Source organism: Mesoplodon densirostris, chromosome 5 (assembly GCF_025265405.1).
Source record: "Mesoplodon densirostris isolate mMesDen1 chromosome 5, mMesDen1 primary haplotype, whole genome shotgun sequence".
NCBI classification, from domain to species: domain Eukaryota; kingdom Metazoa; phylum Chordata; class Mammalia; order Artiodactyla; family Ziphiidae; genus Mesoplodon; species Mesoplodon densirostris.
Window position 1 is genome coordinate 151,485,830 of NC_082665.1, and position 25,527 is coordinate 151,511,356.

A 25,527-nucleotide genomic window follows, 5' to 3' on the forward strand; every position below is an offset into this window, starting at 1 on the left:
TCCGTCCATGGAGCCCCCAGCAGGGCTGTAGAGGGAGCAAGAATAGGGGTCAGACTCCCAGAGACGAGGATGCTGCTGAGGACCGGCTGGGACGCACAGGTGGGCAAGGGACCCATCCCTGTCAGAGCTGCCCATCCCCCAGACTCAGGGGCCGAGCCGGGCTGTCATGGGCAAGGTAGGAGGGCCACCTGGCCTCACTCCCATTTGGGAAAGGCCTCAAATTCACACTTGATGAGAGAGTCACAGGACTGAGATGAGGAGTCCGTCACAACTTCAAACATATCACATTATCCAACCAGCCTGCCTCTAAGGGGTTGCACGTGTACACATCTCATGAACCCTGCAAGTATCTTCTTGTAGCATAACATCAAGTATTGCAGTTTTTGTGTTAAAAGCATTTATTTGTTGAATGCAAACACTTAAATCATACCAGGATTTTTGTAACCCTGTTTTGACATTACCATACAGAGATTCTCAGAGAAAGACCAAAGATCCAGGCACTCTCTACACAGCTAAGGAGCCCTGCACCCAGCGCTGGCTCACAGCAAGGATGCTTCAAAGGGGGAGGAAGGGAAGGGGGCCCAAGGGGGAGAGGCCGCCTCTCCTGGGTGGGTCTTCCCCCTGAGGAACCACGGGACACAGGTGTGGCCGCGGGAACAGGCGAGAAGCCATTCTCAGGCACTGCAAGTTTTTGTTTCTGATCTGTAATTAAGACCTCCGTTTAAGCTGGTAACACTTCTTTAAAAACAAAAACCACAAAAGAAGACATTTCAACCAGATCTGCTTGAGCTTTTTTTCTGTGAATTATTACACGTGTTAGTGGGCGTCTTCATTAAAGTATAATTTAAGAAATATTACAAGTTGGGTTCCCCCACCCTCATAGGTCTGATGACTCAAAATCAGCAGCGCCTCCCACTGAACTAAAGCAAATTTATCAAAAGGGAAAATTAGCCGACTTGGTCTCTCCAGTGGTGGAAATGAGACAGAAATAGGAGACAACGTGGGTTTGCTTTTCTGGGAAGAAATATAGTATGTGACCAGATTCCAAACAGGCCAGGAGCCTTCGGTGTTCAGAGATCATCAGAGAGCCGGGTTCCACCTTGGGGCGGGAGATGGGTGGTATCTATGGGGCAGATTCCTCTGCAGTGAGGCAGGGTGAGGACCAGCTCCTTCTGCAGCCAGGTCCCCACAGACACTCCCTCCCTTCCTGTTCCCATCAGCATCCTGCACTCCAAACTAACATTCCCTTTAAGAACAGTGAGACTGCTGTACAAAGGCAGCCTTCAAGTGCCCAGCCAGCTCCCTCCCCTCCCATCCAACCAAGCCATGGCCCCAAACCCCTCCTATATAGAAATTCCAGAGCCGACCCCAGGGGGATACAGCATCACCCACTCCTTCCACCTGCCACTGGAGAGAGTGAGTGATGTTGGGGCTCAAGGTAAGGACAGCATGGAGACGGGCTCCATTACGGAGGACAGGAACCCACTAAGTCCCCCACCCCAGTTCATCTAAGCGGCCCTCTTTTCTTCTGCCATCTCCATATCTTCGTATTGTTTGCTTCTCGGATTCCCTGGGCCTCCGCCTTGATAAGTTAAGCCTCTTCGCTGGAACGGAAGACTGTCCGGCCAGGGGAAACCTGCATCTTAGCTGACTCTGACTCCTAAATAGCTTTCCCCGTGCACCCCTGCCCTGCCAACGCCTCATCGCTGAGTGGCTTCCAACACCCAGGATTGAGGGCTGATTAGAATTTAAGATCACTTTCCCAGGGCAGTAGAGCAGCTTCTTTTTTTCAAGGGGTGTAAGGGTGAAAAAGGGATAAAGCTTAAGTTTCAAGGAACAAATACTTTAAGACATAGAAAAAAATGGTTTAATTGCTTCAGTTCTTACTGGCCTCAAATAATACAGTGGGCGGGTGGGTGGAGTGTCTGACAAACCTGTGTTGCCTGATGAACATGGGAGGCAGGACTCCGGACAGCTCACCTGTGATCTGACCTGGCCTGGGAGCTTCCGCCAGCCACCCCTGCTCCTTCACCCTCGGCAGCCGTGTGCCCTGAGGGAGCCCAGCCTCTCCATGCATCCAGTTCTTATGAATCACTCAGGACACATCAGTGAACAAGCAGACCTTCACACACCCTCAAAGTATCCCTGCCCTCATGTAGCCCACGTTCTACTGAGGAGAGACAGATAATACACATAACCAATAAGTTATACACTATTTAAAGATGATGATGAGCTTCCCTGGTGGCGCAGTGGTTGAGAGTCCGCCTGCCGATGCAGGGGACACGGGTTCGTGCCCCGGTCTGGGAAGATCCCACATGCCACGGAGCGGCTGGGCCCATGAGCCATGGCCACTGAGCCTGTGCATCCAGAGCCTGTGCTCCGCAATGGGAGAGGCCACAACAGTGAGTGGCCCGCATACCGCAAAAAAGAAAAGATGATGAGTGCGAGGTAGGGGAGACAGGAGGGCTGCTGAGGGTGGTCTACACTGCGAGTAGGGTGGTCAGGGTGGGGGGCACTGAGAAGATAATATTCAAGTAAAGCCTTGGAGGAGGTGAAGGAGTCATCTCTGGTACTGGAGCAACTAGACATCACAGGCAAAGTAATAATAAAATGACCTTCAACCTGAACCTCCAACAAATACTTCCAACAAATGCTAACTCAAAACAGATCATAGACCTAAAAACACAAAACTATAACACTTTCAGAAGATAACATTCGGAGAAAACCTTTGTGACTTGAGGTTGGGCAAAGAATTGCTGGACATGACACCAAAAATATGATTCTTGTCCTGTAACAATTGAAAAAATAATTGGTTGGATAAATTGGAAAAAAAGGGATAAAGTCTCCAGACAATGGAGTATTACTCAGCTCTCAAAAGAAATGAGCTGTCAAACCATAAAAAGGACCTGGAGAAAACTTAAATGTATATTACTAACTGAAAGAAGACAATTAAAAAAGGCTATATACTGCATGATTACAACCGTATGACATTCTGGAAAAGGCAAAATTATGGAGACAGTAAAATGATCAGAGGTTGCCAGGGGATGGATGTGGGGAGGGATGAACAGGCAGAGCACAGATGAGTTTTAGGGCAGTGAATGTAGTCTGTATGATACTATGATGATGGACATGTCATTATACTTTTGTCCAAATCCACAGAATGTACAACACCAAGAGTGAAATTTAATGTAAACTATGGACTTTGAATGATTATGATGTGTTCATGTAGATTCATCAGTTGTAACAAATATGCCACTCTGTCTGGGGATGTTGATAATGGGGGAGGCTATGCCCATGTGGGGTAGGGGGTATATGGGAAAAACCTGTACTCTCCTTTCAATTTTGCTCTGAACCTAAAATTGCTGTAAAAATACAATCTTTAATTAAAAAATTTTAATGGATAAATAGGATTTAATCAATATTAAAAATGTTTGCTTTGTAAAAGACATTGTCAAAGAAAGAAGAGACAAGTTACAAACTAGAAAATATTTTTAAATCGCACGTTCAACAAAACTACTTGTATCCAAAATATACAAAGAAATCTCAAAACTCAATAGTAAGAAAACAAATAACCTAATTAAAACTTGGGCAAAAATGTTGAATAGACACTTCACCAAAGAGTATAAGGAGATGGCAAGTAAGCACATGACAGATATTCAACATCATTATTCACTAGAGAAATGAAAATTAAAACCACCATGAAATACCACGATATACCAATTAGAATGACTAAAATAAAAAATACTGATAATACCAAGAGCTGGCAAGGATGCAGAGAAATTGCTGTTGGCAATGCAGAATGGTGCAGCCACTCTGAAAATCAGCTTGGCAGTAAAACGTCCCATTTTAATATGACCTAACAATCCCTCTCCTGGGTATTAACCCTAGAGAAATGAAAATGTATGTCTACACAAAAACGTGTACCTGAACGTTTATAGCAACTATATATAATCACCAAAAGTTGGAAACAATCCAAATGTTCTTCAGCAGGTGAAGAGGTACAAAAGCTATGGTGCGAGTTCGATCGGTAGCGGGAGCGGAGAGCGGACCCCAGAGAGCCCTGTGCAGCCCCACCGCCGCCGCCGGCCTAGTTACCATCACATCCCGGGAGGAGCCGCAGCTGCCGCAGCCGGCCCCAGTCACCATCACCGCAACCATGAGCAGCGAGGCCGAGACCCAGCAGCCGCCCGCCGCCCCCCCCGCCGCCCCCGCCCTCAGCGCTGCCGACACCAAGCCCGGCACGACGGGCAGCGGCGCAGGGAGCGGCGGCCCGGGCGGCCTCACATCGGCGGCGCCTGCCGGCGGGGACAAGAAGGTCATCGCAACGAAGGTTTTGGGAACAGTAAAATGGTTCAATGTAAGAAACGGATATGGTTTCATCAACAGGAATGACACCAAGGAAGATGTATTTGTACACCAGACTGCCATAAAGAAGAATAACCCCAGGAAGTACCTTCGCAGTGTAGGAGATGGAGAGACTGTGGAGTTTGATGTTGTTGAAGGAGAAAAGGGTGCGGAGGCAGCAAATGTTACAGGCCCTGGTGGAGTTCCAGTACAAGGCAGTAAATATGCAGCAGACCGTAACCATTATAGACGCTATCCACGTCGCAGGGGTCCTCCACGCAATTACCAGCAGAATTACCAGAATAGTGAGAGTGGGGAAAAGAATGAGGGATCGGAGAGTGCTCCTGAAGGCCAGGCCCAACAGCGCCGGCCCTACCGCAGGCGAAGGTTCCCACCTTACTACATGTGGAGACCCTATGGGCGTCGACCACAGTATTCCAACCCTCCTGTGCAGGGAGAAGTGATGGAGGGTGCTGACAACCAGGGTGCAGGAGAACAAGGTAGACCAGTGAGACAGAATATGTATCGGGGTTATAGACCACGATTCCGCAGGGGCCCTCCTCGCCAAAGACAGCCCAGAGAGGACGGCAATGAAGAAGATAAGGAAAATCAAGGAGATGAGACCCAAGGTCAGCAGCCACCTCAACGTCGGTACCGCCGCAACTTCAATTACCGACGCAGACGCCCAGAAAACCCTAAACCACAAGATGGCAAAGAGACAAAAGCAGCCGATCCACCAGCTGAGAATTCGTCCGCTCCCGAGGCTGAGCAGGGCGGGGCTGAGTAAATGCCGGCTTACCATCTCTACCATCATCCGGTTTAGTCATCCAACAAGAAGAAATGAGTACGAAATTCCAGCAATAAGAAATGAACAAAAGATTGGAGCTGAAGACCTTAAGTGCTTGCTTTTTGCCAGTTGACCAGATAACTAGAACTATCTGCATTATCTATGCAGCATGGGGTTTTTATTATTTTTACCTAAAGACGTCTCTTTTTGGTAATGACAAACGTGTTTTTTTAAAAAAATAAAAAAGCCTGGTTTTTCTCAATACAAAAAAAAAAAAAAAGCTATGGTGCATCCATAAAATGGAATATTATTCAGCAATGAAAAGGAACAAATTACTGACACAAACAGCAGCTAAGATGAATCTCACAGGCATTATGCTGAATGAAAGAAGCCAGTCTCAAAAAGTTGGCACAGTGTATCATTCCTTTTTTTTTTTTTTTTTTTTTTGCGGTATGCAGGCCTCTTACTGTTGTGGCCTTTCCCATTGCGGAGCACAGGCTCTGGATGCACAGGCTCAGCAGCCATGGCTCACGGGCCCAGCCGCTCTGAGGCATGTGGGATCTTCCCAGACCAGGGCACGAACCCATGTCCCCTGCATTGGCAGGTGGACTCTCAACCACTGTGCCACCAGGGAAGCCCTATCATTCCATTTTAAAAGGGAAAATAATGGTGATGAAGAACAGATCACTGATTGCCAGGGGTGGGGGATGGGAGGAGGGAATGGAGATAAAGGGAAAGCATAAGGCAGCTCTTCTCTTTCCTAATTTTTATGGAGGTTACACAAATCTAAACATGTGTTAAAGCTCATAAAACGGTCCACCAAAATAAGTTAAATTTTCTGTATGATAATTTTTTAAAATAAAATTTAAAGTTACTGAAAAATGAAAAAAAGAATTTTAAAAAAATTACTTTTGCAATGAGAAACTGGACAAACTCATGTCCACTTATGACTAGATGGGTGGCTTCCACAGAGACTCTAAGCTCATATCCACTTCTGACTAGATGGGTGGCTTCCACTATCTCCAGAGACTCTAAACTAGTTTATGTACCCATGACCCAGATCATGTTATCTAAGCCTTCTTAACATTTACCAGATCTCTGTAAATGCACCACATCCTTTCCACAGTTCTCATACATCTCAAGAAAACCAACCCAATAGACAGATAGAAAATTATCTTCTGGCTTATTTAATAATAAAATGTTGATAATATCAGCATCTGTTTTTGAACCCTTGCAACATGTCAAGATCTTGGCTGAACTCTACCCAGGCAGAGATTCTCATGGTGTCTTCACTGCCAGACCGAGCCCAGTGTTATAAGACCACTTAACACAGTGTTATAAACCACTTAACACGATACCAAGCCCAGAGAGGTCATTCTGCTCATAAACACAGAGCCAGAACAGAACAACCCAAGCTTTCCTGCCGCCAGCTCTTGACAACTACCTATCAATGGCTGTTTTCTCAACAGCTTTGTGGTCTGGCAAGTTGCATGGGATATGGATTCAAGCTCTTATTTTCCAGAGGAGTCCTTGGACAGGGTTAAGACGAGCTACACTGAGCTGTGTGCTACAGACAGTCCACTGTGTATGGACTCCGGAAAAACTCATTTTGAGACCTCATCCCAGAACTGGAGGATGTTCCCAATAGATTCCAGTGGGGTCTCTCTTCTCACATGTAGCCATCACCTGAAACAGCCACCAGTGGAAGAAAATGAGCCAGTTATAGTCTCTGCTTTCCAGGTTCTATTTCCTTTTCTCTTCTTCCTTCCTGACTAGTTAGTACCAATGTGTATCACGATGAGGCTTCCACTGTTCTCCTTTTCAGAAAATTACCTCATTTTTTTCAACGCACAGGGCACTGACGTCAAAACCTTTATAGATCTGCATCATCAGTTCATTGACTATATGCCTGGAGAAACTGCATCTCTAGACAGGCCGAGTCACCAGGTAACCCTCCCTCCCTGTGACTGCCAGCTCTCCAAAGCCAGTCCCTCCGGGCACCTCCCAGCCTTCAGAGTGATCCTGGCCCCATGAAGCACAGGGTCATTCTAAGTCACAGAAGAACTGCCAGGTAGGTGCCCCCAGGCCCTGACTGCTGTGGTATCTGGAACCTTCTGTGAGCCTGCAATGGGTTCAAAGATCTCCGGTCAGAGTCAGGTCCTGTCCTGACACTGGCTGCTGTTCCCCCAGCCATCCACCAGGCATCCAGCCCTTCAGCACCAGGCATCAGGGCTGCTTTTGCTTTTGGCAAACTTAATGACATGGGGTTGGGAAAAGAAATTGCCTGGTGAACCAAGAATAGGACTGGGTGAGAAAAAAGCCCTGACAGAGAGCCTTGATTTGTCAGAGGACATTTTCCAAGCTGGGGCTTCCTGATGCCTCAGTGGCTCCTCCGTAAGGGGGCTCCCCTCTCAGCCAGTGATCCTGCATTCTCTATCAGCCAGAACAAAGATGACCAATAAAAAGATACACTTAAATGTCCCCCAAATAGATACTGTTGTTTACGGGGCTACTGAGAGAGGGACAAAGATGAGAAGGGTAGACGGACACCAGCAGTGAGAGTTTACAAGAAACTTTGTCATTTCTCCGTTCCTTCCCTTTTAGGACGGGAGGTTAGGACAAATCCCTCTTTGCCATTCTGAAGAAGCATTGTTGCTTATTTTGACAAACTATCCCTCCCAAGCCCCTCAGGGGCCCCTCTGCCCTCCTCCCTGGTTGATTTGCACGGGAGCTGGCCCCTCCACTACCTCCCTCTTCCAGGCTCGCTCTCATTCTCTGGCTCTAATTAGCAACCGCTTTTTTTTATTTTTGTATGCACGTTCAAAGACAGAGAGCCAGGGGGAGACTGAAAGGGAGAAAGCAAAGGTCTGTGTGAAAGGAGAGAGCAGCTGGCCTCTCCCTCGCCCCCTCTGTGTACCCGGGCCCCCGTGTTGGCAAACAGCACACAATGTCTGTCTAGAGAGCCTTTGTGGCCCAGAAGGAAGGGCCGGCACACAGCTACGGGTGGGAAAGGGGACTGGGGGCATGGTGGGGGGTGGCCAGAAAAGACCTGGCCATCGGGGGAGCCAGGGCAGGGAGAGGCCCCGGGGGGTCAGGATGCCCGGCCACCTCTACCTCCTCCTGGTCAGGAAGACGTGGGGGTACGCATGTCCAACTGGCCAGTGTGCTGATACTGTCAGATCTCTGGGGAGCACATCCACTGCCTCCAAGGCTGCAGCAAGTCCTCAGAGGGGAGGGGGCTGCTGCCCGCATTGGGACCGTGAGTTCACATTTAGACTCTACAGGTGGGCAAGGAGGGGCAGTAGGTGCCCCCGACGGGGTTCAGAGCAAAGGGAAGTGGAAAGTCCAGTCCCCAAAGGTGGAACACTCTCCCAGATAACTGCGTTTGCGTGAGGAAATTCTGAAGTAAGTGGGCTGGGTAAGCGGGTTAGAGCTACCTACAAGAGGGGAGGGTCAGCTGTCAGCCTGAAAGGTTGCATCTGTCACTCTGATTGGGTATGTTAAACCACAAACGGCTGTGGTAACTGGTTCTTAACTAGTAGCTGGACTGAAAGATTTAGAAGATGTTAGGGAAAAAAGGAAGTTTGAAAGAATTCTCATAAGCCAGGAGCAATCAAGAATGGGGCTGAAGAAGATGAAAGCAGTAGAGAATGTTCCAGAAAAATAAAGAAATGAGCACGGAGAAGCAGGGCATTCTACAAAGACAGTTTTTTTAAAAGCTATGTTCTTTTAAAAAAATAACCTTATTATCAACACGTGTGATTACATGTTAATAATTTTGATGAAAAAAAGTACTTGTAATATTTGAAATTGATTTCACTGATGACCATTGATTTCCTATATTTTCCTATGTGAAAAAATGCATTTGTTCTTGCAATTTGCATCTAAACAGTTTCCTAGAGAAAAAAAATAAAATGAATGGAATTAGCCATCCATTCATTAAAATTCTACCAGTGGAATGTGTTTTCTCTTTTCTCTCTTTTCGAATCAACTCCAGAGAGAAGACAGACAAAAGAATAGAATAAATGGAGGGAAAAAAAAAAAGGAAAACAGGGGAGAGACAAATTTGGCCAAAGATGCAGAGGGGAAGACAAACAGAACCAGTGAGAGAAGAGGAGCTCAAGCCACAAGGGCCTCCACATTCGGATCAACACAGGCATGTGTGTGACAGACCCAGAAACCCAACAGAAACCCTCCAATTGCCTAATTCACAGAACAGGTACATTTTTGCCAAGTTCGTGATTTGGCAGAGTTCTTGCATATTCCATACAGTTTCAATGAGAAGCTCTATCCATCTTGTGCAAAGAGCAGATTGTCATTTTCTGCTTGAAGCACACACATTACACTGACCTTATGTCCTCTGTCAAACTGACACATTATCACCAACTTTTAGCACAAGGGTTTCATGACGTATGGGCTTGCAACCGCTCTGTTGATTTTCGTCTGTGTGTGCCTGTGTGTACAACGTGTCACTCTATTGGACAACAGACAGACAAGGCCTCTGTCATCACTGGTTACTTCCTCCATCTGGTTCTGCCATCGTCACCTCTCCGAGTGCACGCCTTGTCATCGGACTCGCGCTCCATTCCTGCCTGGTTTGTTCGGAGTTTACACTGCCCAGTTCAGCTGAGATGTTTTCTTAAACATCTTTTTTTTTTCTTTTTAAATTTTTATTTTGTATTGGAGTATAGTTGATTAACAATGTTGTGTTAGTTTCAGCATCCAGCAAAGTGAATCAATTATACATATACATGTATCTATTCTTTTTCAAATCCTTTTCCCATTTAGGTTCTTACACAATATTGAGCCCTGTGCTATGCAGTAGGTCCTTGTTGGTTATCTATTTAAAATATAGTAGTGTGTACATGTCAATCCCAAACTCCCAATTTATCTCTCCCCACTCTGCCCAGTATCTTTCCCCTTTGGTATCCATAAGTTTGTTTTATAAGTCTGTGAGTCTGCTTTTGTTTTGTAAATAACTTCATTTGTATCACTTTTTTTTTTAGATTCCACATATAAGCGATATCATATGATATTTGTCCTTCTCTGTCTGACTTACTTGCAAAGCCTTTCTTCCCCCTCAGCTCACATCCTGCTTCCACCAATTTTGTTTTCAATGTGTTTTGTTTGGTTCTCATTTCACAGATGGCGCAGTGTAGGCATTTGGGACACAGAGGCTCATCAGGGGTGGCCCTGCCCGTAGGGAGCTTGGGGAGGAGAAGGGTGAGAGCTGGGCTGACCATGGAGCCGGAGGGCTGTGTCTTTGATTCATTGTTGCCGTGAGCATGGTTCCTCCATGAACCTCCTGGCTCATCCCTAGCCAATGGAAAATGCTGATCAAACTCTGATGGCTTTTCTTCGGGTACCTTAGTGAAGGCTTATATCTCAGTCCACGCGGGACACTGAAGCCTTAGCTCCCAACACAAAGCACAGGGCTGCCCCTAAGCAAATCTGGCTCTTCTCCAGCTGTCAGAGGAAAATAATAAGACTTATCAGCCAGGCCTCAGAGTCCTACATTGCATGACCTCGGCAAAGCTGCTTAGCTTCTCTGTGCCTCAGTATCTTCAACTAAACAGCGAGCATGATGATTGTATGTACTTCATAGGGCTACAGTGAGGATTTAGGAGATAATGCAGGAGAGGAATTCGGCAGAGCAGCCGGTGCACATGAGCGTTCTGTACACGACAGCCACGCTGCACTAGGGCCTCAGTGCAAGCTGAAAGCCAGTGCAGAGAAGTTTGCTCTGTACCCGAATCAGAGCCGTCAGCATGATCTGACAATGGAGTGTGGGACGGCCCTGCAGAGCATACGGGCTGCTTTCTTAACCTAGGTAAACGGGGCAAGTCAGCAGTGTTTTAAACATCAGTCATTTGCATATTATCTTGATGGCTTTGGGCCATTTCTACATGCCAGATTTTTAAATTTATTATTTAACTTATTATTTTTCTTTAAGCGGCCTCACCTTTTAACCTGAATATATTTAAACAGAAAAGTAGTGAGGAAGGAAGGGAGGGAGGGGAGAGGGGAGAGGAGTGGAGAGGAGAGGAAGAGGGGAGAGGGAGGCTGAGGCTCGTAAGAGAGGTGGGAAGTCCACGGCCCCAGAGAGAAAGAACTGCTGCAGAGCTGAAGACAAAACCAAACAGAGAATGAGGCGGTGAGCCTCAGCCCAGGGCTAAGACAACGCCCACTGGCAGAAGTAGGCGTGGGGCTTCAGCAGGCTGGGCAAGGACACCTGGTCAGGGATGGCGCTGAGACAGATCAGGGCTGCCGTGGAAGGGGTGGCAGGTCCAGTGAGGGTGAGAGGCTGCGGAAGACATGAAGAGGAGGCTGGAAGAGGTGCCGGCTGAGGGCTGGTGATTGAGGACGGGCAGTGGAGGGGGAGTCACCAGGGTTAGCTGAGCCCCGAGGCCCCAGAGCTAAGCTGAGAGAGTAAAAGGAAGCGATGCCCGGTGGAGGGACTGGGCAAGGGGTGAGAGCTGAGGGACGCGTGGGGCAGACCAGGGCTGCAGGAAGGGGGGCAGGGAGCCCAGAACAGGCCCTGGGCAGGAGGAGAAGGACGGGAAAAGCGATGTGGGTTCCCCCCCCCACACTGGGCTTGGCCAGCCTTCCTGAGACTGGCCAGAAGGGTGGTGTGGCCCTTTTACATCAGCACCGGCTCCTGTCCTGTCCCACCTGTTCTCCTTTCCCCTACCACAGTCGGGAAACACTGAGATAGGTGCGCAGCACGTGCCCAAATGTCCTGACGCTAGAGATGGGCAAGGAATGCCTGAAGGGTGGGATGAAGGCCAGGAGGGAAGGGACCGGAGGAGAGTGGAGGGTAGACGTCATCGTGGAGCGAGCACACTCCACAATGACTGCCAAGTGCACACCCACCTACACAGGAACGCTTGCGTCTCAGCCCACAAACAGGGCAATTTATGGAACTTTGCCATGTTCAATGCCCCTCATGGCAAGACAAATGGAAACTGAAACCACAGTGGGAGGCCAACTTTTATCTATCAGATTGGCAAATATAAAAACAATTGATATTGTATTATCTTGGCGCAGGTATGGGGAACAGGAACCCTCATACGTTGTTGGTGGGAGCAAAAATTGGAAGAAAATGTCCTTTTTGGGAGGACTATTTGGGAATATCTATCAAAATTAAAAATTTATATACTCTGATTCAGCCATTTTACTTCTAAGAACTTGCTACATCTTAGCTCTTAGAAAAGTCTGTGGCACACCGATAGTCTTCAATAAATATTCATTGAATAAATAAATTAATTAATTAATCTCACAGATATGCTCACTCCTAAGTGCAAAGATGAAGGCACAAGGATGTTTGCTGAAACATTGTTTAGAAGTAGCAAAACACAGGATGCAACCTACATGTGTATAAATGAAGGACCAATTAAATAAAGGTACAACCGTCCAGTGGAATATTACACAATCATTGGAAAGAAAGAGGCCAGATTTCTAGGTAATACAACCAACCAAACTACTGCTAACTTTCCTTGTTAAGCAAGAAGGTGGGTGGGGGGGTGTGTGGAACTAGGTGACAAACCCTGTGCAGTAAGCCCTGTGTAGATGAGGAAAGGACTTGTCTACATTCTGGGTGTGCAAATGCATGGACCCTATTGGCAAAAGAATATCAGAAACTAAAACAGTGAGGGACCCGATCAGGACCAGAGTCAAAGGGAAACTTAATTTCATATGTTCTACCTGCTCAAAGCATTTAAAAAATAACAACAACAAACGGTAACTTGGGATAAGGGAGATTTGCTTAAAAGTTCCAACCCAGGAACAAGAGCGGTGGGCCCCTGAGTCATTTCAGTCCTAGAAAGAAGGGCTCCGTGATGAACCAGCCTGCCTCAGGAAGGCAGAGTGTCCCATCCCTGGTGGTGTCTAAGAGCAGGCTGGGGGACCGCCGTGGGAAAGCAAAGTACATGTCATCTGGTGGGCTTAGAGGCCTTACCTAGCTGGGAGGGGCCACTCTCCATAGGCCACTTGTGTTCCCCTTGCCCTCTGGATATTGCAAGTGCTTTCTAAGAGCTAAGAATCTAGCAGATTCTCAGAAGTATAATCTCTTCATCTGAGTGTATAAGTGTAAAGGGCCTGGTGACAGTAGGTGTCTAATAAGAACCTAGAGAAAGAATGAGCATAGAGACACTCCATCCACAGGAACTCACAAGTGGAATCCAACTAGACTGAGGAATGGGAGGCCAGAACTGCCAAGGCCTGCAAGGAGGTGACCTGAGCAGGCCCCAAGGGTCATACCTGAAGATCAAGTAACTCCAGCCCCCACTAGGGGCACTATGTGCCCACAGCGTTGGTGGGATATTCCAGACAGATGCCAGGGACAAGCTAGAAACTGAAGGGCCTGATGCAGCCCTTCTCCTGAACCGGTCCCACCCTCAATGAAAACCCTTGTTAGGGCTGCTCCTGGCCCTCCCTGGCCCTAAATGTCTGTCCTGATTCCAAGAAGCCTCCTGAGGCTTCCCACAGTGCCTCCTAACCCTCACCAACCTCTCCAGGGCCTGACGCACCTGAGCTGATTTCCTCCCGACCTCTTGGGTCATGAGTGTCCCCGCGCGTGCGCACACACACACACACACACACACACACACGAGAGGGTGAACCCAGTACACCTGCAGCTGCACAGACTCCTCATGCAGCAGGCTGGGTGGGCACACAGGAAGGCAAGATGCTCTCTGTCATACAGGATGGCTCCCGGGGCCCCAGGAAGATCGAGACACGCTCCTCTGTCCTAAGCCACATCTCTCTGGGGTTCTCCTGCCCGGCCTCATTAACTGGCCCTTGAAACAAAAGTGGAAGTCTCAGCTGCAGCTGCCTGACCAGGTAACCGGTACTCCAGCTCTTAGCCAGCAAAGACAGTACAGACAGGACATCTGCAGATGGAGACCCCTCCCCTAGGGAAAGGCCAGGGTGTCCCTCTCTCAATGTCCCTGCCATGGCCCTGTTGGCAAAATAAGGCTTGCTCCTGGCGGTGTGCAAACAGAATGCATTCCATTTGCAGTTGCCCTGAGCTGACTCTTCTCGGGATCTTCACCTCACTGCCTTGAGAGAGAACTGAGGCCCAGGAGCATCAGGGCACTGTCAACACAGCTTGTCAATGGGCCAAAGCCGTGGAAACAGAGCTCAGATCATCAGAGCTCCTGTGGTCCAGAATGGAGGGTCCCAGCTCCAGGCAAGCTCAGATTCAGTGGGAGTTTTCATCTCCATGCTTCAAACTCAAAAGTGGTGATTCACCCTCCAGGCAAGGATGTTTGTGCAGATGGGTGTGCTCAGGTTCTGCATACAGGGGCTGTCCAGCTCCAGAGAGAGTTGGGGACAGGAAGCAAAGGGGGTAAGTGTGACCACAGCCCTGCATGAGCCTGGGTCCAGCCCTCGGGGCCCATGCTGTTCCTTGATGTTGATTACAGAGCCACAATCAGGCCTCCAGCCCACAGCCCTGTCATCCCCCCATCCTCTTCTGGAAGCACAAAGCCTTAGACCTCACCCTTCCTAGGGAGCTTGGTGTCACCACCCCCCAACCCCACCTCCGCCCAGATGCCATGCCCCTCTGGATGGCTCACAGGCACGTCAACATGTCAGAACATCTGGAGAGATGGTACTGCTCCCAGAAAGATTAAAAAGAAGATGGGGGTAGTCAACGTGGAGCCCTGTGCTTTACAGTGCGGAAATGTATGACCGTAGAGCACAGCTCCACGGAGTGCCTGGACCCAAGATAAAACAAGGGATGACACAGACACAGAGAAAGTGTTCATGGGAAAACAGCTGAGAGGGGGTGGATATTCCTGGAAACAGATGTTGTGCGTCCAAGGACGGTTAATTTCAACAAAAACCAGACTCAGAAGCAAAAGCAGACGGTGGTCTCCCAGACCTGGGTCCTGATCCAGCTCTGACATGACCCAACAGGGCTCCCTGGATTGGTATCCAGAGATGCTCTCTGGCTGCCCTCTCTCCATGGATAAATGTGGCAGTCAGAATAGATGGTCTCTCCGTATCCTGCCCGCTCCCACCCCCACCCTCCCCTCCACCCTCCGGCTTGGGCTGTTTCAGGCTTGATGGTTCTTCATGGTGCAATAGTGGTGGGCCCAGAGCCCCAGCTGAACTGCTCACCCCGTGATGTCTCCACTGCCCACACCGACTCAATAGTGACCGTATGGTACCTTCATCATCATCTTTGATAATATTTGCTAAGTCATGGACTTCTATCCAGGACAGCTATCATGCCCCGAACATTCTCTATACACTAGCGCTGACCTGGGAGAATCATGATTGCTTGTATCCCTGTCCCTCAAAGGCAGAAGGGGCGATGCAGAGCACAAGGGGTTTGGAACCCAGAGCTGCCCCTCTCCCCTGCTCTCCTTGCTGTCCCCTGCCGTCACCAGAGTCTGGGACCACGTACCCCTGCCCCGTGTGCTGGAGTCAGTGAGGCAGAGGGCATCCTTCCAGCTCTGTGTACTGTTGCTCATGTTGGTGTCACAGCCCATCACATCCAGCCAATTACATAGGAGGCCTCTTGGAGGGCACTGGGCAGGGCCACCGTGGAGGCCTGAGAGGTTTCTCAATGAAGTAGCCCGTTGGGCGATCCTATCATGAAGGTCATTTTACCAGGCTGCGGTGTTAATGACCCTGGGCTCCGCAGAGCGGGTCTCCCTGGGGCTGAGAGGAAGCGTCTAGGTTGTGGCCTTCCTCTCGGTCACCAGCCAACAGCTGATGGGCCAGAGAGCAGAGAAGAAAAGGTTCGTCAGTGCCCCTGAATGCAGCCACCAGCACAGCACCATACACACACACACACACACACACACACGCTCTGTTAGGCCCCCAGTTTCTCTCTCAACACCCAGGATGAAGGGAGGTGGAAACAGGCCCCAGAAACTTCTTTTTTCCAAGAGGAGCTACATTAGACACATTTTTCTCCCCCTTCAAATCCTGCAGATTTTTTGTCCCGACTCCCCCAGGCTTATAGATTGGCTCATCTCGGCCTCTCAAGTTGACAAAGGCGCTGAAACTGTTGAAAGGTTCAAAATGTCCCTTGGGTTTCCAGGCATGAAGGAATTTACATGTAGGTGGAAAATTACCAAGGAAAAGAGTCCCCGTTTGGAGGGAGGGAAGGAGGGAAGAAGAGACCTGGGGGAGGGACGGGGAAGTGTGGCCGAGGAGCGGGGCGGCGGGGGGCAGGGGGAAGGGCTGCACACACAGTGCCCATGAGGTTGTAGAGCCCAAGGCAGGCCTTTGGTGGATGCTGAGGAGCAGAAGGGACACAAACCGAGGGACAGAGAACAGCTGAGAACAGCTCTGTTCTTCTTCAGGAGCTGCCAAGGCCCTGCCAACATCCAGAGTTGGAATGATCTTAGCTGACCCCCAAGACCAGCTTTAGCTGATGCAACATGTTAGGCTCCACAGCACAGAGGGAGCTTGCCAAGCACCAGCTCTTGGCCTCCCTGGCCCAGGGACAGTTAGGCTACAGGGACTCACAAAGAGAATGGACGTCGCCATCCACCTGAGCAGGGAAGGCATGCAGGTTGGGAATGACAAAGCCATGATTTCTCACTAATCTGCTAAACTAAGAGCATAAAACTTGAAAGTGGGGCATATAGGCCATTTTCCTGGTAATTAACAATTTCACAGAGATAAATGCATGATGGGGTCAGAGTCACTGGTGGGGTCAACAGGCTGCTGTGATTCTGCCTGATCAGTCCAACCTACGTGTGCAGAAAGGATGAGTCCGGAACAGGCCTTGGGCCGTGGAGACCTCTAGAAAGTGTGTGAGCCGCTCGCTGCACAGCCTGCTGTGCAAGCTCCCCCCACGGCTTCCTCTTCTTGCCACCCCTTCCTTCCAGCACCCTCCCTCCTCACAACAGGATCAGCTCTAGGCCAGGACCACTCTTTGCTGGTTGAGCTGCCTAATTGGTCCCCAGATGCTTCTGAAGAACCAAGAAATTGGTCACCATGTCTTTGACAGGAGAGGGTTTAGCAGATGCAAAGGGAAAAGTCAGAATACGATTCTTGCCTGTGATGAAAGTCTGAACTGCCAGAAAAACAATATAAAAGATATTCTTTCTGTCACCCCATAGATTTGACACATGCAGAGGCACAGATTCAAATATCCGGAAAAGAAAGTTAATCAGATCAACATAACTGTGAATCACAGAACCATCCAGGTTTCTCCCAGCCGGGCTCCAAGGCATCAATTCTCAGGGCTGTATTGGGAGAGAGCACCTTGCCTTCGTTCTCCAGTCCTCCCAGGACAGCTGATGGAAGCTCACAAGACTTTCTCACCTACAGGTCTCTATTGCATCCACCAATCTCCATGCTTCTTGCCTCAGGAGAATCGCCTGTACTAGGCAGGCCACCCCAGAACTGCTGTGAAGGGCCACAGTGCCCACCTGACACCCCCCCAGCATGAGCATCCAAAATGAGTTGAGCACCTTCTCTTGAAGATACACCCCAGGGACTAGTTACAAGTACCTCCCCATGCACTGCCCATCCCCATCCAAAGGGTGCAGAATCCTCCCAAGATCACCATCTATGCCCCAGGCCCATTTACCTCCCAGGGCAGCCCCTTGCTATGAGCCCTGGGGAGGGAGGTCAGGCTCAGCCATCAAGCCCGGGTTACCAGCAGAGCCAAGGTCAAAGAATTTGGAAGATTCAGCTTAAAGTTCTTGAGACAGAAGAAAAGGTGCTTTTCTGCCTTTCTAGGGCACTGAGCTCAGCCAGGCCGCTGGGCTGCATGACCCATGATGCCACCTGGCTTTCCACTCTCCACTCTTAGAAATGCCACCAAAATGTGGCTGCCTGTGCCTCTGAAATGGCAAAGTGATGATGTCCTGGGTTCCCCATCTCCTCCAGCTTCCAGTGAGTTTGCAACAAGTAGTTTGTGAAGTCAGGTCAGGTTTATGACAGCTCTAGGTCAGGAACATCCACCAAAAGTCAGGAGAAGGGCGGGGCTGAGTAGGGAGGATGGACAGTAACCACTTAGTTTTACATATTTGTCCCCATAGGCCCTCCCAGGACAACCACAGGAGGTGACGGACAAGCAACAGGGACACAAGAACCCCCCAAAAGAGAAAAGTTCCAATTAGCCCAGAGAAATGAGAGCCTGTTCCCAGAGTCCCAATTAAATCAGAACCAATCAATGCTTGCTCTGGTTCCTGCCGTTCTGCTCAGGAAATAATGGGAAACAAGAGGGCCCCAGCCAGCAAGTGCAGTGTGACAACCCTTTGAAGCCTGGATAAATCACCCGTGCTATTGCGAGCATGCCTGGCAGCTGCCGCACCTGTGCCTTTAAGAACTCAGCCTGGGGCCTGGGTCTCCACTCAGACCCTGACACATGCCCAAGAGGGCACCTCCCTCCCACCCCCAAACAATGGGACAAAGAGGAGCGCTGTGGGACCAGGCTGGGTTGGTTTTAAACCTGTCTGCATTGATTCATCACTTGATCTGGCACTCTCTCCCCGCCGTTTCCACATCATCCATCACGGGTACCATAACCAAGAAACCCAATAAACACACAAAGGCACAGCTCTCTGCTCTCAGCAACCCTCAGAAAGGCTGTGTGAGTGCCCCAGCCCAGGCAATTAGCTGAGTCCAAAGTATCGCAGAGCAGGTGGGCATTAGCAATCCTGTGCCTGGTGCTTTGCCTGCAGGTGTTTGGCGAGCAAGGTAAGTGGGGAAGGAGACACGCAAGGGATGTTCTGATGTTCAGGCAGGGTGGGGATGATGACGGGGGACAGCTGGAATGAAGCTCATGATGGAGAAGAAGGAGCAAACACAGCCACCCCCCCACCTCCAACTTGTCCCCAAAGGACTGGGGCACCCCTAGTAAGGAGTTAGGGTCAAGGTGGTTTCTGAGGTCCATATGGGAAGCCTTGCTCTTGAAAGAATCTGAAACTTTGAAAGCCACAAGCAAAAGATAAAGCAAAACAGTCTTCTCTTCCCCAACTTTGGATTCCCTCCTGTTCAGCTTCCATGTACTCAGGCAACAGATGAGCCATGGACCCTCTAGACCCCTCTATTAACTCCCAGAGAAGATCGAGTCTCAAGCCAGTTCAGCACGTTTATTGCCATGTATTGCACACGTGCTCTCCTGGACTGAGGAGGGCCAGTGTGAGCACAGGGTACCCTGACACCCCCATCTGCACAGTCACCATCACTCTGTATCATCCCCAAGCACAGGTAATAGAACACACAGTACTGTCCCACCCCGATTCCAACAGCTTCACTTCCTTCCAGGACCTACTAATGCTAGACCCCATTCCTGCCCCGGGGCCTGGCACTGAGACCCTGGAGGAAGACAGCCAAGCTAGGGGGCTTTGAGTTAATGAGCTACATGGGTTCAGTACCAAGCTGAGTGCTGTGGGAGCTGGACTGAAATGAACGAAAATATTTTCCAAATTCAGTCATTTCTCAGTTACCCTTGAGTGATTTGTCTATGGCAACCCAAATAATCCACACCTCAGAGCATGGGGCTGGACTGGATGCATGTGTGTGGGTCTGTGTGTGTGTGTGTGTGTGTGTGTGTGTGTGTGTCTGAAAGAGGGAGAAAGAGAGAGGGAAGGAGACTATGAGTGCCAGTGTCCCCAAAACTAAATATACCTGAGTGGTTATTAAGTGATTACCCACCATTTGGAACTCTCCCCATCTCTTCCCCCCACCATAGATACGGATATCCAGTTGAACACAACTGGAAAATCATCAGGCCTAGCACTGGAGGTGGAGGTTTCCCCCAGAATGTTAGAAGAAGCCATTAGGCTCTTCCGTTCCTTTATGACCCCGAGCTGGAGGCAGGGACCTTTGCTGACTCGGCCCTGCCCCAGGAGGGCAGGAGGTAGAGGCCTCAAGAGCCTCAGGGCTTACCCTTGCAGGCCACGCTGTTCTCAGGCTCATAGCCAGGCTTACAGGTGCAGCGCCCGATGGGCACCATCCACTCCCCGTCCCCGTTGCAGTAGAGTTTGATGGGCACGTCCACTTCCTCTGCATTGGGGATGCAGGTGCCCCGAGCAATCACCAAAGATGTGCTTTCTGCCCCAGTCATGGTCTCTGGGAACACTGCAAAATTTTGCACAATGCTAGGACACTTTTTGAAGAAGACACGGACAGAAAGGAGAGACATACAGGCTCCATAATCCTGGAAAGCAAGATAAAAACCATTCCGCGTAAGAGGCCCAAAGCTCCTGACTTCTGTGTTGACCTTCATCAACCTTCCCCCGAAGTCCACCTGGGAGAAGCTCTCATCTGCAGCAATGGTGTCCACTTTGAGGTAAGGGGCTTCGGACCAGAAGGCCGACTTCTTGGTGGCAATGACAGAGTCCGTCTCATAGTAGTACAAGTTGAAGGTCTCCTTGCAGGAGCCTGGAACGTTGGGGAGGCTGCTGCAGTCCCTCACAGTGAAGCGCATCTCCGTGTAGATGCGATGGGCCCCCCGCCGGTGGATGAAGGTGGTGAGCAGCCAGTTGTTCTGGTTGGGCTCGAAGACATTGCACACCTGGTAGGTGCGGATGGTGTTCAGGTTTTCATCATAGCCACTGACTTCTTCCCACTGTACCAAGCAGGCCAGGCACACACATGAAAAACACAAAATAGAGAGTAAGAAGACAAGGAGAGGCAGAGGGGAGGAGAAGCCTGGCACTGGAGGGGGCCTTACGAGCTCACCAGTCTGGCTGCTTGACTTGAGAAATGAACGCACCTAAGTTGAACTTGCTTTTAAAGGTTTCCTTATAAGCAGACTTCAGAAGACTTCTCTGCAGCCCACCCCAAAATATAACAGACTTCACCCTAGAAAGCCTCCCTTCATCTAACCCGCAGCTCTCATTGTGACAATGACTCATTACATCCAAGGGACCACCTGCAGCTCTCAGCCCCGTGCAGTGGTAGGCACTTTCATCTTCAATGCCACTGCCTCTGCTCACAACAGTCACTCTGTGTATTATGGGTCTGACCACATGACACCCCCACCTGGGAAATTCTCATTTCTGAACCTAATTTCTTTATTGTGGTGAAACACTTTTATATCTCCAAAAAGCATATGAATATAAAGCTTTTCAGAATTGTTCAATAAACTTAGATTCGCATAAACTTTTGTTTTATAACATCAATCTCTGAAAAAGTTAGACTGAAGTGGATAAGAGTAGAGATTCTGAGAGAGATCCTTAATGAAGCATATTAAGCATCATTGTGCACACACGTCAAACAAAGATGTGATGGAAGAGAATGTTGGAGGGGGTTACTTAGGGAATAAGGAAAGCTTCTTAATAAGGGAGAGACTATTGTGATTCATGTTGGAAAAGAGAGCTCTCATTTTTAGCAGTCCTGTAGATTGGAAGGAGAGGAGGAAAAATGCATTTAGTAAGTGATGTCTCTCAATAGTCTCAACAGTTCCCCATACAACTAGATTATCATCCTCAATTTACAGGTGAAAAGACATCATGCAATTCACCCATGGTCCCATGGCCACAAAGGAGATGGGAAAGAGAGGAAATAGAAACTAGTGCTTTGAATGGCCAAAGAAATTCACCTAGTAACTTATTTCAGTAACAGGTAATAAGGGAGGGGGTCCATAAAGACACAGCTTCCTTAATGAGCCACTCTGGGCCAGGGGTCAAAGAAGAGTTGCTGGGTCATTCTTTCTTCCTTGTGCCAGGAGAGGAAGCAGCTGCCCATACTGGGAAGCTCTCAGGACGCTGACCTCAAGAACTGGGGGTGTTCCCAGGAGGTTCCAATGTGTTTGCTAAAGAAGTAAATAACGGGCAGAAGAAATTCAACTTCTAAAGTGAAAAGAGAAAATAGGTCAAGGTCCTTGACTATTTAGCAGTGGTGACAAAAAAAAACAAAACAAGTGCCATTTCTTTAAATATTGTATTAATTGCTTATTATTCACAGTGTGGACTTGAAATATATAAATTAGAATTCTTTATTAAAAGAGCTAAAAGCTAATCAAGTGTACATGGGAAATATATCAGAATTTCTTCTTACACAGAATTAATTATCTGTAGGAGCAGGAGGGCAAAGCAAGGCTGTCCTTTAAACTTGTACTGGGGCTTCTGAAGACCAGGCATGCATGGTGCAGAGGAAAGATGGGTACGTGGAGAGCTGGTCCCACCCACCCAGGCCTGTACAGTGACCCCCATGGCCACTCCTTCTCCCCAGGCCCCTCCCACACTCTCAGGGGGCCCAGTTCCCTCTCTAGCTGGTGGGCTCCTTCTGGGATCCTCACACACAGCCAACTGCACCTAGACCTTGCTTCATTTCTTATTTAATTTCTAGATGTTGAGGAACCACTTTTTATTCCTTCTTTAGATTGTGTTATGTTCTATTTAAATGTGTTCATTAAAGTTATATTCTGCTTGCCTGGTTTTTTGGAACCAGAGAGCAAATACATTAGGGAGAAGTCATCGCTGACAGTTGTTTCAGTTCAAATTGTCAGGCCTCTCTCCCATGGTTGTTTTGAAATTACATTTTCCCAGTTGACCCTACATGACTTCTGAGGGAAGGAAAGGATTTTTTTTTTTTTTTTTTTGCTGTTCTGCAATTGTTTAAACACAGCAGGTCTCACGATCCATCAGTTCATTGGGCTGTATGAGGTCTCAGCACAAACATGGGGCTCCTTTGTCAACGCACAGGTGAAGCTTGAGGCCCCAATTAGGGTGGGGACCTTGACCCACCCAAGACTAATGCAGCTCTGCTGTGTGGGAGCAGGACAGGAAGCCCACCTGTGGGGGCTCACCTTAGCTCTGAGACTATCACCACCAGTACACCCTTAAACAGACAGAATGAGGATTTACGCTCCTGTGCAGCTGGGATATTGAGAACATTTGTCTTAGAAAATGACACTGATTGGTATTATAAGACCCGACAGAAGTAATTGTTTCAAACATTAACCTCTCTGAGCCTCAGTTTTCTCATCTGTAAAATGAGGAATCATACTGGATGACCTGGAGTCATAAAAATCTACGGGTCTAATTGATTCCATCACAACTCCTAAGGGAGCAATCAAAGCAAATTAGGGGGAATACAGCTGTATATTCAAAGGGAAAGAGTAGAGAGAAATTGAGAGAAAGGAAAATAACTCCTCATTGTTCAGGAAAAGGCCATGATGGAGTCTTTTTCTTTCCTTTTTTCATTCTTCTCCTGCCCGTGGGTGGTACGGGGGTTGAAATATAGCAATCAGAGGGGGCTGGAGGAGGCACAAGAGCTCTCCAAGTTAGTGGCAATTAGGATTGGGGGCCTTGAAAGAAAAGGTTTGGGGAAATCGAGATGAGGGTGGAATAGCATTCCCAGCAGGGAGGACAGACATTATTCTTTGTTTATGATACTTGGAATCAGTGTCATTGCTTTATAGTTCTACCTCATTCATCCATCAACGAAAAAAATATTTACTGAATGCCAACTTTATGCCAGGCATTCCATTAGCCACTGGGGATGCAGAAATATGAAGCTTATAATCTAGTGAGAGAAACAGAAATTAGACAAATGGTTATTAAAATAACTAAATTATTACAACTGTGCTAACTGCTGTGAGGAAACATTTCAGGATGCCAAGTGAGGGGGGAGTGTACTTGATATACAGAGGTCTGGCAGAGAAGACCCTCCAAGCTGAGAGGGATGGATGGATAGAAGTTAGCCAGGAAAAGTGTGCATCTGCTGGGGGCAGAGAGGGGCAGAGAAGGGGTGGAGCATCGAGGCCCAGGGACAGCAAGTGCAAAGGCCCTGTGGTGGGGAAAGTGCCCTGGCACCACTGAGGAAAGAAGAGTCATAAGAAGCTGGAGATGGCAGGAAGAAGACTGGGGAGAGGATGAGTCCGGTAGAGAACTTCGAATTTCATCCTGAGGGTAACTAGAAGGTACTGATGAGTTTTAAGGAGGAAAATCAGGTGATCAGAGCTGAGTTTTTAAAAGATTTCTCTGATGCAAAGTAGAGACTGGGGTGGACGAGTGTATGAGTGGGACATGTACATCACTGTCCTAGTCCAGGTGAGAGATGATGGTGGGTTGGACCAGACCAGTGGACACTGAAAATATAGCTTGGTGCAGCAGAAGCTCTAGGCTCTCATCAGCCGAGGTGGGGGTGGGGGGTGGGCGGAGGGACAGAGAGAGGCTGCTTTCACCAGACCCAAGGGGCAGTGTGTTCCCTTAACACCCTTTTGTGCATCAGGCCTGCCTCCTCAGCCAGGCTTTGAGGTACCCTGTGTCCCCGGGCACACCGCTTCCCAGATCCTTAAAAAGGGAGAGTTTCGCCAGTGTTGGATAGATGACCCCATGGATATTCAGACCCAATTTCTTCTACCCAAGACGTGTGCTGGCTCCAGTCTCTGGGACGCATTCTCACTGCCTGTTCCAAAGTTAATTTCCTACTAAAGGTCTCCGTTCAGTGGCAGCTTCTCAGCCTCCACTTCTAGGCATTTGACACACTGCCTCCTGTGTTCCTTTCTATAATTATCTCCTCCCAGTAAAACAACAAAACACAGTAATTTGCTTATCAGATTGGCACAAAATTAAAAAGATAAAGTATCAAGTCTCCATAAGAATGAAGAGAAAAGGCCACTCCCAAGCCTATTGGTGGCAGTGTAACTGGCGGAAGGTTTTAGATGTCAAATCAGTAGTTTCTCTCAACATTTAAAAGGTTGGCCACAACTCAGATCAGTGGGGAAAAGGTGAATCATTTTTTTAAATCGTTGTAATAGCTGGGTAGCCATCTGGAAAAGAACACATACTTTTCATCCATATTTCCTACCTTACTCCAGAAAAAAATTCTCAGTGAATCAAAGATTTAAACATTAAAAATGAAACCCTAAAAATACTAAAAGAAACTATGGCGACAATGTAAGTATAGTAATTACGACATGAAACTCAGGAGCCATAAATGAACAGATTGATCAATTCAGCTCCATACATTTTTAATTGGCATGACAGAAATGATGCAATGTAGCCATACGATGGAGTACTATTTGGAAGTAAAAAAAGAAGGAAGCACTGGTACATGCAACAATCTCTAAAACCTGATGCCCAGTGAAAGAAACCAGACACAAAAGACCACATATTGCAGGGTCCCATTTACATGAAATGTCCAGAAAAGACAAATCTATAGACAGAAAGGTGTTAGTATTTCCCTGAGACCGTGGATGGGAAAGGAAAGTGACTGCAAATGGGCATGAAAAATCCTTTTGGGGGTGATGGAAACGTTCTAAAATGGGATTGTGGTGATGATTACACAATTCTGTAAATGTACTGAAAATCACTGAATTGTACACTTAAAATGAGTAAATTTTATGACATGTAACTAATAACTAACATAGCTTTTTCTGAAAAACACTCTTCGTTTTCTGGTCCAGCCTACGCCTCAACTCCCAACAATGCTGGCCTGGTCTCTATCATCCACAGACAGTGTGC

General features: G+C 48.4%; 2 protein-coding genes across 2 annotated transcripts in view; one reads left to right on the top strand and one right to left on the bottom strand.

The window, feature by feature from the left end:
* The window catches only part of EPHB1 (EPH receptor B1), a 298,646-nt gene that overhangs the window by 254,218 nt on the left and 18,901 nt on the right, over positions 1-25,527 (bottom strand). Inside the window, exon 3 of the mRNA XM_060098903.1 lies at positions 20,000-20,681. Coding sequence (XP_059954886.1) covers positions 20,000-20,681 — 682 coding nt within the window. The remainder of the gene's footprint in view (positions 1-19,999; positions 20,682-25,527) is intronic.
* On the top strand, positions 4,021-5,381 carry LOC132490879 (Y-box-binding protein 1-like). Its single transcript, XM_060099650.1, has one exon. The coding sequence runs from the start codon at positions 4,157-4,159 to the stop codon at positions 5,129-5,131; it is 975 nt and encodes a 324-aa protein (XP_059955633.1). The 5' UTR covers positions 4,021-4,156; the 3' UTR covers positions 5,132-5,381.